General features: G+C 40.6%; 1 protein-coding gene and 17 non-coding genes across 18 annotated transcripts; 8 read left to right on the top strand and 10 right to left on the bottom strand.

Annotated features, from left to right (window-relative positions):
- Positions 1–188: 188 nt before the first annotated feature.
- trnaw-cca (transfer RNA tryptophan (anticodon CCA)) lies at positions 189–260 on the bottom strand. The gene has a single exon. It is a non-coding gene; the product is annotated as a tRNA-Trp (tRNA).
- Positions 261–399: 139 nt separating this feature from the next.
- On the top strand, positions 400–486 carry trnay-gua (transfer RNA tyrosine (anticodon GUA)). The gene is given in 2 exon segments: positions 400–436; positions 451–486. It is a non-coding gene; the product is annotated as a tRNA-Tyr (tRNA).
- A 228-nt stretch (positions 487–714) lies between these two features.
- Positions 715–786, bottom strand: trnaw-cca (transfer RNA tryptophan (anticodon CCA)). Its single transcript has one exon. It is a non-coding gene; the product is annotated as a tRNA-Trp (tRNA).
- Positions 787–984: 198 nt separating this feature from the next.
- trnaw-cca (transfer RNA tryptophan (anticodon CCA)) lies at positions 985–1,056 on the bottom strand. The gene has a single exon. It is a non-coding gene; the product is annotated as a tRNA-Trp (tRNA).
- Positions 1,057–1,195: 139 nt separating this feature from the next.
- On the top strand, positions 1,196–1,282 carry trnay-gua (transfer RNA tyrosine (anticodon GUA)). Its single transcript is given in 2 exon segments — positions 1,196–1,232; positions 1,247–1,282. It is a non-coding gene; the product is annotated as a tRNA-Tyr (tRNA).
- A 228-nt stretch (positions 1,283–1,510) lies between these two features.
- trnaw-cca (transfer RNA tryptophan (anticodon CCA)) lies at positions 1,511–1,582 on the bottom strand. Its single transcript has one exon. It is a non-coding gene; the product is annotated as a tRNA-Trp (tRNA).
- A 138-nt stretch (positions 1,583–1,720) lies between these two features.
- Positions 1,721–1,807, top strand: trnay-gua (transfer RNA tyrosine (anticodon GUA)). Its single transcript is given in 2 exon segments — positions 1,721–1,757; positions 1,772–1,807. It is a non-coding gene; the product is annotated as a tRNA-Tyr (tRNA).
- Positions 1,808–3,378: 1,571 nt separating this feature from the next.
- LOC127977100 (uncharacterized) lies at positions 3,379–5,971 on the top strand. The gene is made up of 3 exons (XM_052581777.1): positions 3,379–3,477; positions 4,598–5,607; positions 5,724–5,971. Exons 2-3 carry the CDS (start codon positions 4,683–4,685, stop codon positions 5,969–5,971), a joined length of 1,173 nt encoding a protein of 390 aa, XP_052437737.1. The 5' UTR covers positions 3,379–3,477; positions 4,598–4,682.
- A 1,349-nt stretch (positions 5,972–7,320) lies between these two features.
- trnaw-cca (transfer RNA tryptophan (anticodon CCA)) lies at positions 7,321–7,392 on the bottom strand. The gene has a single exon. It is a non-coding gene; the product is annotated as a tRNA-Trp (tRNA).
- A 663-nt stretch (positions 7,393–8,055) lies between these two features.
- On the top strand, positions 8,056–8,142 carry trnay-gua (transfer RNA tyrosine (anticodon GUA)). Its single transcript is given in 2 exon segments — positions 8,056–8,092; positions 8,107–8,142. It is a non-coding gene; the product is annotated as a tRNA-Tyr (tRNA).
- A 218-nt stretch (positions 8,143–8,360) lies between these two features.
- Positions 8,361–8,432, bottom strand: trnaw-cca (transfer RNA tryptophan (anticodon CCA)). Its single transcript has one exon. It is a non-coding gene; the product is annotated as a tRNA-Trp (tRNA).
- Positions 8,433–9,405: 973 nt separating this feature from the next.
- trnaw-cca (transfer RNA tryptophan (anticodon CCA)) lies at positions 9,406–9,477 on the bottom strand. The gene has a single exon. It is a non-coding gene; the product is annotated as a tRNA-Trp (tRNA).
- Positions 9,478–9,930: 453 nt separating this feature from the next.
- trnaw-cca (transfer RNA tryptophan (anticodon CCA)) lies at positions 9,931–10,002 on the bottom strand. Its single transcript has one exon. It is a non-coding gene; the product is annotated as a tRNA-Trp (tRNA).
- Positions 10,003–10,439: 437 nt separating this feature from the next.
- On the bottom strand, positions 10,440–10,511 carry trnaw-cca (transfer RNA tryptophan (anticodon CCA)). The gene has a single exon. It is a non-coding gene; the product is annotated as a tRNA-Trp (tRNA).
- A 663-nt stretch (positions 10,512–11,174) lies between these two features.
- On the top strand, positions 11,175–11,261 carry trnay-gua (transfer RNA tyrosine (anticodon GUA)). Its single transcript is given in 2 exon segments — positions 11,175–11,211; positions 11,226–11,261. It is a non-coding gene; the product is annotated as a tRNA-Tyr (tRNA).
- Positions 11,262–11,479: 218 nt separating this feature from the next.
- Positions 11,480–11,551, bottom strand: trnaw-cca (transfer RNA tryptophan (anticodon CCA)). Its single transcript has one exon. It is a non-coding gene; the product is annotated as a tRNA-Trp (tRNA).
- A 136-nt stretch (positions 11,552–11,687) lies between these two features.
- trnaf-gaa (transfer RNA phenylalanine (anticodon GAA)) lies at positions 11,688–11,774 on the top strand. The gene is given in 2 exon segments: positions 11,688–11,724; positions 11,739–11,774. It is a non-coding gene; the product is annotated as a tRNA-Phe (tRNA).
- A 436-nt stretch (positions 11,775–12,210) lies between these two features.
- trnay-gua (transfer RNA tyrosine (anticodon GUA)) lies at positions 12,211–12,297 on the top strand. The gene is given in 2 exon segments: positions 12,211–12,247; positions 12,262–12,297. It is a non-coding gene; the product is annotated as a tRNA-Tyr (tRNA).
- Positions 12,298–12,500: the final 203 nt, after the last annotated feature.

Genomic DNA, 12,500 nt, shown 5'->3' with positions numbered 1-12,500 from the left:
TTAGACTTCGTATTGGCAGTTAAAAAAAGCCAATGGGTCAAGATCCAAATATATCACTTTACAGAGTGGAAGGAGTGTTTGTCATATTAGAGGCTTCTTTTTTACAAGCTTCAATAATTATGAAAACAAAGCTGGATGAAAACACTTGACGTTGGACTTCATACTTTTAATGTAAAGAAGAGACGGCTTGACCCCAACGTGATTTGAACACGCAACCTTCTGATCTGGAGTCAGACGCGCTACCGTTGCGCCACGAGATCTTAAAAAACAGGTTATTGCTTCATTTGCATGGCCTTTGACGCATTCACCACAAAAATGGAGCCTATTTTTCTCAATAACCTCGAGAGGTACGGATGTCTGATTTTCTTGGAAACTTTTCGTGCCTTACGCTTTTTCCATCCTTCGATAGCTCAGCTGGTAGAGCGGAGGACTGTAGATAAGTTGTTGGGTATCCTTAGGTCGCTGGTTCAATTCCGGCTCGAAGGAGTGTGCTTTTAAATTCAGATCAAATATTTTCACATTTCCTTTAGACTTCGTATTGGCAGTTAAAAAAAGCCAATGGGTCAAGATCCAAATATATCACTTTACAGAGTGGAAGGAGTGTTTGTCATATTAGAGGCTTCTTTTTTACAAGCTTCAATAATTATGAAAACAAAGCTGGATGAAAACACTTGACGTTGGACTTCATACTTTTAATGTAAAGAAGAGATGGCTTGACCCCGACGTGATTTGAACACGCAACCTTCTGATCTGGAGTCAGACGCGCTACCATTGCGCCACGAAGTCTTAATAAACAGGTTATTGCTTCCTTTGCATGGCCGTTGACGCATTCACCACAAAAAGGAGCCTATTTTTCCCAATAACCTCGAGAGGTACGGATGTCTGAATTTCTTGACACCTTCTGCGTTACATCCTTCGATAGCAAAGCTGGATGAAAACACTTGACGTTGGACTTCATACTTTTAATGTAAAGAAGAGACGGCTTGACCCCGACGTGATTTGAACACGCAACCTTCTGATCTGGAGTCAGACGCGCTACCGTTGCGCCACGAGGTCTTAAAAAACAGGTTATTGCTTCCTTTGCATGGCCGTTGACGCATTCACCACAAAAATGGAGCCTATTTTTCTCAATAACCTCGAGAGGTACGGATGTCTGATTTTCTTGGAAACTTTTCGTGCCTTACGCTTTTTACATCCTTCGATAGCTCAGCTGGTAGAGCGGAGGACTGTAGATGAGTTGTTGGGTATCCTTAGGTCGCTGGTTCAATTCCGGCTCGAAGGAGTGTGATTTTAAATTCAGATCAAATATTTTCACATTTCCTTTAGACTTCGTATTGGCAGTTAAAAAAAGCCAATGGGTCAAGATCCAAATATATCACTTTACCGAGTGGAAGGAGTGTTTGTCATATTAGAGGCTTCTTTTTTACAAGCTTCAATAATTATGAAAACAAAGCTGGATGAAAACACTTGACGTTGGACTTCATACTTTTAATGTAAAGAAGAGATGGCTTGACCCCAACGTGATTTGAACACGCAACCTTCTGATCTGGAGTCAGACGCGCTACCGTTGCGTCACAAGGTCTTAAAAAGCAGGTTATTGCTTCCTTTGCATGGCCGTTGATGCATTCACCCCAATAAGGAGCCTACTTTTCCCAATAACCTCAAGAGGTACGGATGTCTGATTTTCTTGGAAACTTTTCGTGCCTTACAATTTTTCCATCCTTCGATAGCTCAGCTGGTAGAGCGAAGGACTGTAGATGAGTTGTTGGGTATCCTTAGGTCGCTGGTTCAATTCCGGCTCGAAGGAGTGTGATTTTAAATTCAGATCAAATATTTTTCACATTTCCTTTAGACTTCGTATTGGCAGTTAAAAAAAGCCAATGGGTCAAGATCCAAATATATCACTTTACAGAGTGGAAGTAGTGTTTGTCATATTAGAGGCTTCTTTTTTACAGCTTCAATAATTGTATTCATGCGACGAACAACCGTATAAGTCCAAAAAAACAAAAATTGAGATAACCATGTGACTTCAATGTATGTGTGCCACTTTGTATACAGAATCACTTTGGGGGGTGTTCGCGCGACCAAAACTCTGAATTTAAAATTTTAAAATAGTCTCACGCGGAAAAACCGTTTATGTCCAGTAACGAAAAATGGAGACGCCGGTTGCTTTCATGTCCGCTGCGGACATTAATAGACAAAACGTCGGCAAAAAATGGAGAGCGAACATGAATGAATGGAAGGACAGGGCAAGGAAGTCTCTGAGGGATGCTGGGAAACCATATGTGAACCGGAGAGGAGAGCAAAAACGAGGAAAAAGTCCACCAAAAGAGGTGAGTGAAAAACCGTATACAAAGTATCTACATAAAGTTAGCGGTTACAGACAGAGGGTCATCGTCTACTACAGTTCATTCATATAGCTCACTCTTTTTAAAGCTTCAAGTCATGTCGTATGAAAGCTGAGAAAATTAGGATTCAGGGGACGTTTTAAACATGTCTCTCTACTCCTCATAATCACGGAGAAATGAATCGAAACGCTTTAGGTGCGTCTGTAACACCAGCCCAGCTGCGTCTACAGTAATGTTAGGCTTTTTTTTTTTTTTTTTACCATTCATTGATTTTGTTATAAGCACTGCTGGCAGAATTTTATATACATAAACAAACATATGTAAATTCATCCCCAATCTTTAAGATGTTTAGAGTAGAATTTGACTGCTTTATGTCTTCACTGAAATTGGTTAAAAAGTCATTGACGTGTTTAAAATATTTTGATATAATTTTTGGATCCCTGTTACCATTTAATGTAACACTTTGTTTTTGTAATATTGTATGCTATGCTATGTTTGTTACTTGTTATTTAATAAATAATAAAAATAAATGAAAAAAAAGGTAATAATAAAAAAAATGCATTGATTGTGTAAGCTGTTATACATTCTAGCTAGTAACCTTAATAGCTGCTAATAGCTCTAGTGTTTTATAGCTCAAAAAAACAAAAACGCTAATGTGACTGTTTCTGTTAAGGGAAAGGCATGCAAGGAGTCCCAGGCAGTGTTCAAGCCTAACAGACCAAAGAAAACTCCAGCTCTTCACAGAGTTTTATGCTGTCTCTTATGAGAGGCAGCAGGCTATCATTCTCTCTGGTTTGGAGCAGGTATGCTAACTTAAGCAATTCATGACCATATCATGTCAACAGTATGCAATGCATTACAATGTAGGCCCATAAAATAACCAGTGAATTGAATACTACTGTATGCCTTTAATTCACTAAGACTGCACATGTGCCTGATCACTGATCATCCCAATATGTCTTTTTACTTCTAGCACAAGGTGAGTCGCAGACGACCACGTGGGCCCAACACTGAGAATACTAAGAATAAGTACACCTTCAAGTACCATGTGCAACAAGGAGGTCAAAGACTTGCTGTTTGTAAGCTCACATTTATGTCAGTCTTTCAACTGACCAACAGTCGCCTACAGGCAAGTTTTAAACAGCCTAATTTTTTACGTTTGTTAACTTTTTATTACATGTATGATTTTAATTAGATACATTGTCCATAACATATTTATTTAAAGTTACTTATCTTTGAAAAGGTTATTCAAGAAAAGTTAGGCAGTCAGTCTGAGGGAACAGAGCAGGTAGTCAGGTCTCCATTAGAGGACTTCAGAGGAAAACATAAGAACAGGTAAAAAAAAAAAATCCTGGAAGGACCTCATGCTCTCGTCCTATTAGTTTTTAAAGCTGCACCAATGTCAGCATCAGTTGCCCTACAACATTCCCTGATCTAATGGTGCACTTGACGCTGGCATTATAGGGCGTCGGGTGCCTTGCCACCCTATAACGCCAGCATGCACAAACTGTAATGGTTAGGATTCAGCTCACTGTTGTTGCCCAGTCAGGAAACATATTTTTGCACTTTGAGATCGATATCAGAGGTAAAGTGCTATGCAAATGTAATGTATGATCCCGGGATTTCGAGATCGGCCAAAATGTCCGGGATTAGGCTTTTGCATTCTACAGTTGCCATTCATTGTGTTTACTGTGGCAAGCAGGACGAGACTGAGGGCCGCGGGAGAACGGCGCAAGGCCGGTGGCGTGATTACTGATGAGCGACACCTGTGAGACGCACCGGTCTCGTATCTCTCACGGAGGAGCAGGAATTTTCTTAGCAATGCTAAAACGCACACATCAATCGATCACATGTTTAGCGTTCATGTAAACACTACATTCAGATTCACCAATCAGAATGAATTCAGTTAGATTGAAACAAAATGTGTGCATGTAAACAATGACAATTTTTGCGTCATATGAGGATTTTTTCCAGACAAAAAATACATAAATCTCTCATCTCAGGGGGATATGAGGGAGGAAAGCATGGTAATTCGAAAATACTACTGGTTTTCTACTAATACAAAGCTTAATGCTAAATCCTGAGAATCCCATTAATGATTGTTTGTGAAAAACAAAATCCTATAGTTTAGAGAAAAGTTTACAATTATATTAAATTTTATTGTCACAGAAACAATGCAATTGTGCAAAACAGACCAGCATAGTTTATTATATTTCCCTTGTTCATGAGTTGTGTTGTTTATTTTTTAGGCCTCATAGCATTCATCCTGCAGTGAGAGAGGGGATAAGAGAGCACATCCTGAGCTTCCCACGCCAACCGAACCACTACTCACGGATGAAGGGAGATGTGGAGAGGGAGTACCTGAGCCCTGATTTAAACCTGCTCCGCATGTTCCGCCTGTACAAGGAAAGCAATCCAGCATCCACTGCAAAGTTCTGGCTCTATAGGGACATCTTCAAGCAGCAAAACCTCAGTTTTGGGCAGCCAAGAAGTGATACTTGTGCAAAATGTGACGCCCTGTTCTCAAAATTAGTAGCTACTACAACAGATGGAGAAAGGTTGAAGATCACAGCCAAGAGTGAGCTTCACCACCGGAAAGCCGAAAAAGCATACACCCAGTTGCAGGCTGACACAGAGTGGGCCAAAGCCAATGATGACTGCCATGTCATTTGTATCGACATGCAGGGGGTAGTGTACACGCCAAACCTGACACACTCCAACGTGTACTATCAACGGCAGCTGGCCAACTACAACCTCTGTATCCAGGAGATGGGCACTGACAAACCTCCTACAATGTGCCTCTGGCATGAGGGCATCGCTCACAGAGGTTCCATCGAGGTGGCAAGCTGTCTTTTGAAGTGGGCAGAAACATCTTTCGCTCCCCTAGTCCAGGCAAAGGAACGGAAGCTCATCATCTATAGTGACCGATGCTGTGGGCAGAACAACAACTGGCGAGTCCTAAACCTCATGGCCCTACTCGTATCTAGAGGGTACTTCAGTCAGATAGAGCAGAAGTTCATGGTGTCTGGTCACTCCTTCCTTCCCTGTGACTGTTCATTTGCCACGCTGGACAAGAGGCGTAAGGTGTCCACACTCCACACCCCCAGCAATGTCGCCGAGATGATCCGTGGAGCCAGGCAGCTGCATCCATTTAAAGTAATTGAGATGAAATGTGCGGACTTCAGGCAGCTCCCTGATGCAACATTAAAGCATCCACCTGGCTTCCTAATCACATCCATGCTGTGGTTGAAAGTGACAGGTAAAGAACTAAAGAACTAGACTAAAACTAAACTGGTTTTCTGAGATTAACAGTGTTGGGGATATGTGTGTGAAGGAAGAATCATTATTGAATTTCTTGTTGAATCATGATTTCAGCTACTGATCCATGGTGTGTCCACACAAAAGGGAGCCACAGCCTCTACGAGGGATGGAAGCATTGGCTGATCACCAAACAGAGGAAGAATCAACCACCTCCAGCTCCCTTGTTCTCCACCACGTATGCTCGTGCTTACGAAGACCCTTTGCCCATCAAGAAGGAGAAGCACCGTGACCTTATGAAAATGCTAGCCTACATGCCAGCGGAGGCCCAAGCATTTTATGGGACATTAGAATGTGAAGAGTAGCCTGGTATGTGTAGGTCATGTGCAGGGAAAGGTGGGATATATTGTGTATGTTGTGTGAAATTAATCATAAAAGTAGTTGTAGCTTATCTTGTATGCCTTATCTTATGTTGTATAATAGGAATATATAGGTATTTATTTTATTTTATTTAGAACCAAAAAAAGGAAGACGTATATGGTAAACTAGCATATAGAACCAGCATGGAATGAAGATGATGTATGTCTCTATTGTAAATATGTATTGTTTACCATTATTACTGTTTATTGTTTGTATTTATTGTTTATTGTATGTACGGTTTGTTTGTACTGACGTTTATTTTCTGTACTATAAGTAGGCCTATGTATTGTTCATTGTTCGTACCGTATTGTCCGCGTTTTTGTTCTGTGATTTACGTTGGCAAAAAATAAAAAAAATTGAAAGAAAGAAATGCTTAATATTTTCTTTAAGGTTCTGTTACTGTATTAAAACTAAGATAAAGGAATCAAATCTCCAGTGGTTTAAATTGATATGATTAATTGGACTTATACTGTTATTCCACATTAACTGGACATACACTGTTCTTCCAAATTCCAGAAATGTAAATTACTCTAACTTTTTATTTTTAAGATTGATACTAAAAAATCCAGTCTCATTAGAATTGGGAAGCTTTTGTTGTCTATCTTCAAGTAAAAAAAAAAAAAAGTAATATAATATTCAGTCCAAATTAAAAAAAAATGTATTATTCAAAAATTTAAAATATGGACTTATATGGTTCTTCGTCTCAAGCCCTCAATTATGAAAACGAAGCTGGATGAAAACGCTTGACGTTGGACTTCATACTTTTAATGTAAAGAAGAGATGGCTTGACCCCGACGTGATTTGAACACGCAACCTTCTGATCTGGAGTCAGACATGCTACCATTGCGCCACAAGTCTTAAAAAACAGGTTATTGCATCCTTTGCATGGCCGTTGATGCATTCACCCCAATAAGGAGCCTACTTTTCCCAATAACCTCAAGAGGTACGGACGTCTGATTTTCTTGGAAACTTTTCGTGCCTTACAATTTTTCCATGCTTCGATAGCTCAGCTGGTAGAGCGAAGGACTGTAGATGAGTTGTTGGGTATCCTTAGGTCGCTGGTTCAATTCCGGCTCGAAGGATTGTGATTTTAAATTCAGATCAAATATTTTCACATTTCCTTTAGACTTCTTATTGGCAGTTAAAAAAAGCCAATGGGTCAAGATCCAAATATATCACCTTACAGAGTGGAAGGAGCGTTTGTCATATTAGAGGCTTCTTTTTTACACGCTTCAATAATTATGAAAACACTTGACGTTGGACTTCATACGTTTAATGTAAAGAAGAGACGGCTTGACCCCGACGTGATTTGAACACGCAACCTTCTGATCTGGAGTCAGACGCGCTACCGTTGCGCCACGAGGTCTTAAAAAACAGGTTATTGCTTCCTTTGCATGGCCGTTGACGCATTCACCACAAAAAGGAGCCTATTTTTCTCAATAACCTCGAGAGGTACGGATGTCTGATTTTCTTGGAAACTTTTCGTGCCTTACGCTTTTTCCATCCTTCTATAGCTCAGCTGGTAGAGCGGAGGACTGTAGATGAGCTGTTGGGTATCCTTAGGTCGCTGGTTCAATTCCGGCTCCAAGGAGTGTGATTTTAAATTCAGATCAAATATTTTCACATTTCCTTTAGACTTCGTATTGGCAGTTAAAAAAAGCCAATGGGTCAAGATCCAAATATATCACTTTACAGAGTGGAAGGAGTGTTTGTCATATTAGAGGCTTCTTTTTTACAAGCTTCAATAATTATGAAAACAAAGCTGGATGAAAACACTTGACGTTGGACTTCATAATTTTAATGTAAAGAAGAGACGGCTTGACCCCGACGTGATTTGAACACGCAACCTTCTGATCTGGAGTCAGACGCACTACCGTTGCGTCACAAGGTCTTAAAAAGCAGGTTATTGCTTCCTTTGCATGGCCGTTGATGCATTCACCCCAATAAGGAGCCTACTTTTCCCAATAACCTCAAGAGGTACGGATGTCTGATTTTCTTGGAAACTTTTCGTGCCTTACGCTTTTTCCATCCTTCGATAGCTCAGCTGGTAGAGCGAAGGACTGTAGATGAGTTGTTGGGTATCCTTAGGTCGCTGGTTCAATTCCGGCTCGAAGGAGTGTGATTTTAAATTCAGATCAAATATTTTCACATTTCCTTTAGACTCGTATTGGCAGTTAAAAAAGCCAATGGGTCAAGATCCAAATATATAACTTTACAGAGTGGAAGTAGTGTTTGTCATATTAGAGGCTTCTTTTTTACAGCTTCAATAATTATGAAAACGAAGCTGGATGAAAACGCTTGACTTCATACTTTTAATGTAAAGAAGAGACGGCTTGACCCCGACGTGATTTGAACACGCAACCTTCTGATCTGGAGTCAGACGCGCTACCATTGCGCCACGAAGTCTTAAAAAACAGGTTATTGCTTCCTTTGCATGGCCGTTGACGCATTCACCACAAAAAGGAGCCTATTTTTCCCAATAACCTCGAGAGGTACGGATGTCTGAATTTCTTGACACCTTCTGGTGCCTCATGCGTTACATCCTTCGATAGCTCAGCTGGTAGAGCGAAGGACTGAAGATGAGTTGTTGGGTATCCTTAGGTCACTGGTTCGATTGCGGCTCCAAGGAGTGTGATTTTAAATTCAGAGCAAATATTTTCACATTTCCTTTAGACTTCGTATTGGCAGTTAAAAAAGCCAATGGGTCAAGATCCAAATATATCACTTTACAGAGTGGAAGGAGTGTTTGTCATATTAGAGGCTTCTTTTTTACAAGCTTCAATAATTATGAAAACAAAGCTGGATGAAAACACTTGACGTTGGACTTCATACTTTTAATGTAAAGAAGAGATGGCTTGACCCCAACGTGATTTGAACACGCAACCTTCTGATCTGGAGTCAGACGCGCTACCGTTGCGTCACAAGGACTTAAAAAGCAGGTTATTGCTTCCTTTGCATGGCCGTTGATGCATTCACCCCAATAAGGAGCCTACTTTTCCCAATAACCTCAAGAGGTACGGATGTCTGATTTTCTTGGAAACTTTTCGTGCCTTACAATTTTCCATCCTTCGATAGCTCAGCTGGTAGAGCGAAGGACTGTAGATGAGTTGTTGGGTATCCATAGGTCGCTGGTTCAATTCCGGCTCGAAGGAGTGTTATTTTAAATTCAGATCAAATATTTTCACATTTCCTTTAGACTTCGTATTGGCAGTTAAAAAAAGCCAATGGGTCAAGATCCAAATATATCACTTTACAGAGTGGAAGTAGTGTTTGTCATATTAGAGGCTTCTTTTTTACAGCTTCAATAATTATGAAAAGGAAGCTGGATGAAAACGCTTGACGTTGGACTTCATACTTTTAATGTAAAGAAGAGATGGCTTGACCCCGACGTGATTTGAACACGCAACCTTCTGATCTGGGGTCAGGAGCGCTACCATTGCGCCACGAGGTCTTAAAAAACAGGTTATTGCTTCCTTTGCATGGTCGTTGACGCATTCACCACAAAAAGGAGCCTATTTTTCCCAATAACCTCGAGAGGTACGGATGTCTGATTTTCTTGGAAACTTTTCGTGCCTTACGCTTTTTCCATCCTTCGATAGCTCAGCTGGTAGAGTGGATGACTGTAGATGAGTTGTTGGCTATCCTTATGTCGCTGGTTCAATTCCGGCTCGAAGGAGTGTGATTTTAAATTCAGATCAAATATTTTCACATTTCCTTTAGACTTCGTATTGGCAGTTAAAAAAAGCCAATGGGTCAAGATCCAAATATATCACTTTACAGAGTGGAAGGAGTGTTTCTCATATTAGAGGCTTCTTTTTTACAAGCTTCAATAATTATGAAAACAAAGCTGGATGAAAACACTTGACGTTGGACTTCATAATTTTAATGTAAAGAAGAGACGGCTTGACCCCGACGTGATTTGAACACGCAACCTTCTGATCTGGAGTCAGACGCACTACCATTGCGTCACAAGGTCTTAAAAAGCAGGTTATTGCTTCCTTTGCATGGCCGTTGATGCATTCACCCCAATAAGGAGCCTACTTTTCCCAATAACCTCAAGAGGTACGGATGTCTGATTTTCTTGGAAACTTTTCGTGCCTTACAATTTTTCCATGCTTCGATAGCTCAGCTGGTAGAGCGAAGGACTGTAGATGAGTTGTTGGGTATCCTTAGGTCGCTGGTTCAATTCCGGCTCGAAGGATTGTGATTTTAAATTCAGATCAAATATTTTCACATTTCCTTTAGACTTCTTATTGGCAGTTAAAAAAAGCCAATGGGTCAAGATCCAAATATATCACCTTACAGAGTGGAAGGAGCGTTTGTCATATTAGAGGCTTCTTTTTTACACGCTTCAATAATTATGAAAACACTTGACGTTGGACTTCATACGTTTAATGTAAAGAAGAGACGGCTTGACCCCGACGTGATTTGAACACGCAACCTTCTGATCTGGAGTCAGACGCGCTACCGTTGCGCCACGAGGTCTTAAAAAACAGGTTATTGCTTCCTTTGCATGGCCGTTGACGCATTCACCACAAAAAGGAGCCTATTTTTCTCAATAACCTCGAGAGGTACGGATGTCTGATTTTCTTGGAAACTTTTCGTGCCTTACGCTTTTTCCATCCTTCGATAGCTCAGCTGGTAGAGCGGAGGACTGTAGATGAGCTGTTGGGTATCCTTAGGTCGCTGGTTCAATTCCGGCTCCAAGGAGTGTGATTTTAAATTCAGATCAAATATTTTCACATTTCCTTTAGACTTCGTATTGGCAGTTAAAAAAAGCCAATGGGTCAAGATCCAAATATATCACTTTACAGAGTGGAAGGAGTGTTTGTCATATTAGAGGCTTCTTTTTTACAAGCTTCAATAATTATGAAAACAAAGCTGGATGAAAACACTTGACGTTGGACTTCATAATTTTAATGTAAAGAAGAGACAGCTTGACCCCGACGTGATTTGAACACGCAACCTTCTGATCTGGAGTCAGACGCACTACCGTTGCGTCACAAGGTCTTAAAAAGCAGGTTATTGCTTCCTTTGCATGGCCGTTGATGCATTCACCCCAATAAGGAGCCTACTTTTCCCAATAACCTCAAGAGGTACGGATGTCTGATTTTCTTGGAAACTTTTCGTGCCTTACGCTTTTTCCATCCTTCGATAGCTCAGCTGGTAGAGCGAAGGACTGTAGATGAGTTGTTGGGTATCCTTAGGTCGCTGGTTCAATTCCGGCTCGAAGGAGTGTGATTTTAAATTCAGATCAAATATTTTCACATTTCCTTTAGACTCGTATTGGCAGTTAAAAAAGCCAATGGGTCAAGATCCAAATATATAACTTTACAGAGTGGAAGTAGTGTTTGTCATATTAGAGGCTTCTTTTTTACAGCTTCAATAATTATGAAAACGAAGCTGGATGAAAACGCTTGACTTCATACTTTTAATGTAAAGAAGAGACGGCTTGACCCCGACGTGATTTGAACACGCAACCTTCTGATCTGGAGTCAGACGCGCTACCATTGCGCCACGAAGTCTTAAAAAACAGGTTATTGCTTCCTTTGCATGGCCGTTGACGCATTCACCACAAAAAGGAGCCTATTTTTCCCAATAACCTCGAGAGGTACGGATGTCTGAATTTCTTGACACCTTCTGGTGCCTTATGCGTTACATCCTTCGATAGCTCAGCTGGTAGAGCGAAGGACTGAAGATGAGTTGTTGGGTATCCTTAGGTCGCTGGTTCGATTGCGGCTCCAAGGAGTGTGATTTTAAATTCAGAGCAAATATTTTCACATTTCCTTTAGACTTCGTATTGGCAGTTAAAAAAGCCAATGGGTCAAGATCCAAATATATCACTTTACAGAGTGGAAGGAGTGTTTGTCATATTAGAGGCTTCTTTTTTACAAGCTTCAATAATTATGAAAACAAAGCTGGATGAAAACACTTGACGTTGGACTTCATACTTTTAATGTAAAGAAGAGATGGCTTGACCCCAACGTGATTTGAACACGCATCCTTCTGATCTGGAGTCAGACGCGCTACCGTTGCGTCACAAGGACTTAAAAAGCAGGTTATTGCTTCCTTTGCATGGCCGTTGATGCATTCACCCCAATAAGGAGCCTACTTTTCCCAATAACCTCAAGAGGTACGGATGTCTGATTTTCTTGGAAACTTTTCGTGCCTTACAATTTTCCATCCTTCGATAGCTCAGCTGGTAGAGCGAAGGACTGTAGATGAGTTGTTGGGTATCCTTAGGTCGCTGGTTCAATTCCGGCTCGAAGGAGTGTTATTTTAAATTCAGATCAAATATTTTCACATTTCCTTTAGACTTCGTATTGGCAGTTAAAAAAAGCCAATGGGTCAAGATCCAAATATATCACTTTACAGAGTGGAAGTAGTGTTTGTCATATTAGAGGCTTCTTTTTTACAGCTTCAATAATTATGAAAAGGAAGCTGGATGAAAACGCTTGACGTTGGACTTCATAC

This window comes from Carassius gibelio, chromosome B18 (genome assembly GCF_023724105.1).
Source record: "Carassius gibelio isolate Cgi1373 ecotype wild population from Czech Republic chromosome B18, carGib1.2-hapl.c, whole genome shotgun sequence".
Taxonomy (NCBI): Eukaryota; Metazoa; Chordata; class Actinopteri; order Cypriniformes; family Cyprinidae; genus Carassius; species Carassius gibelio.
This window is presented reverse-complemented; position numbering and strand designations above follow the sequence as displayed.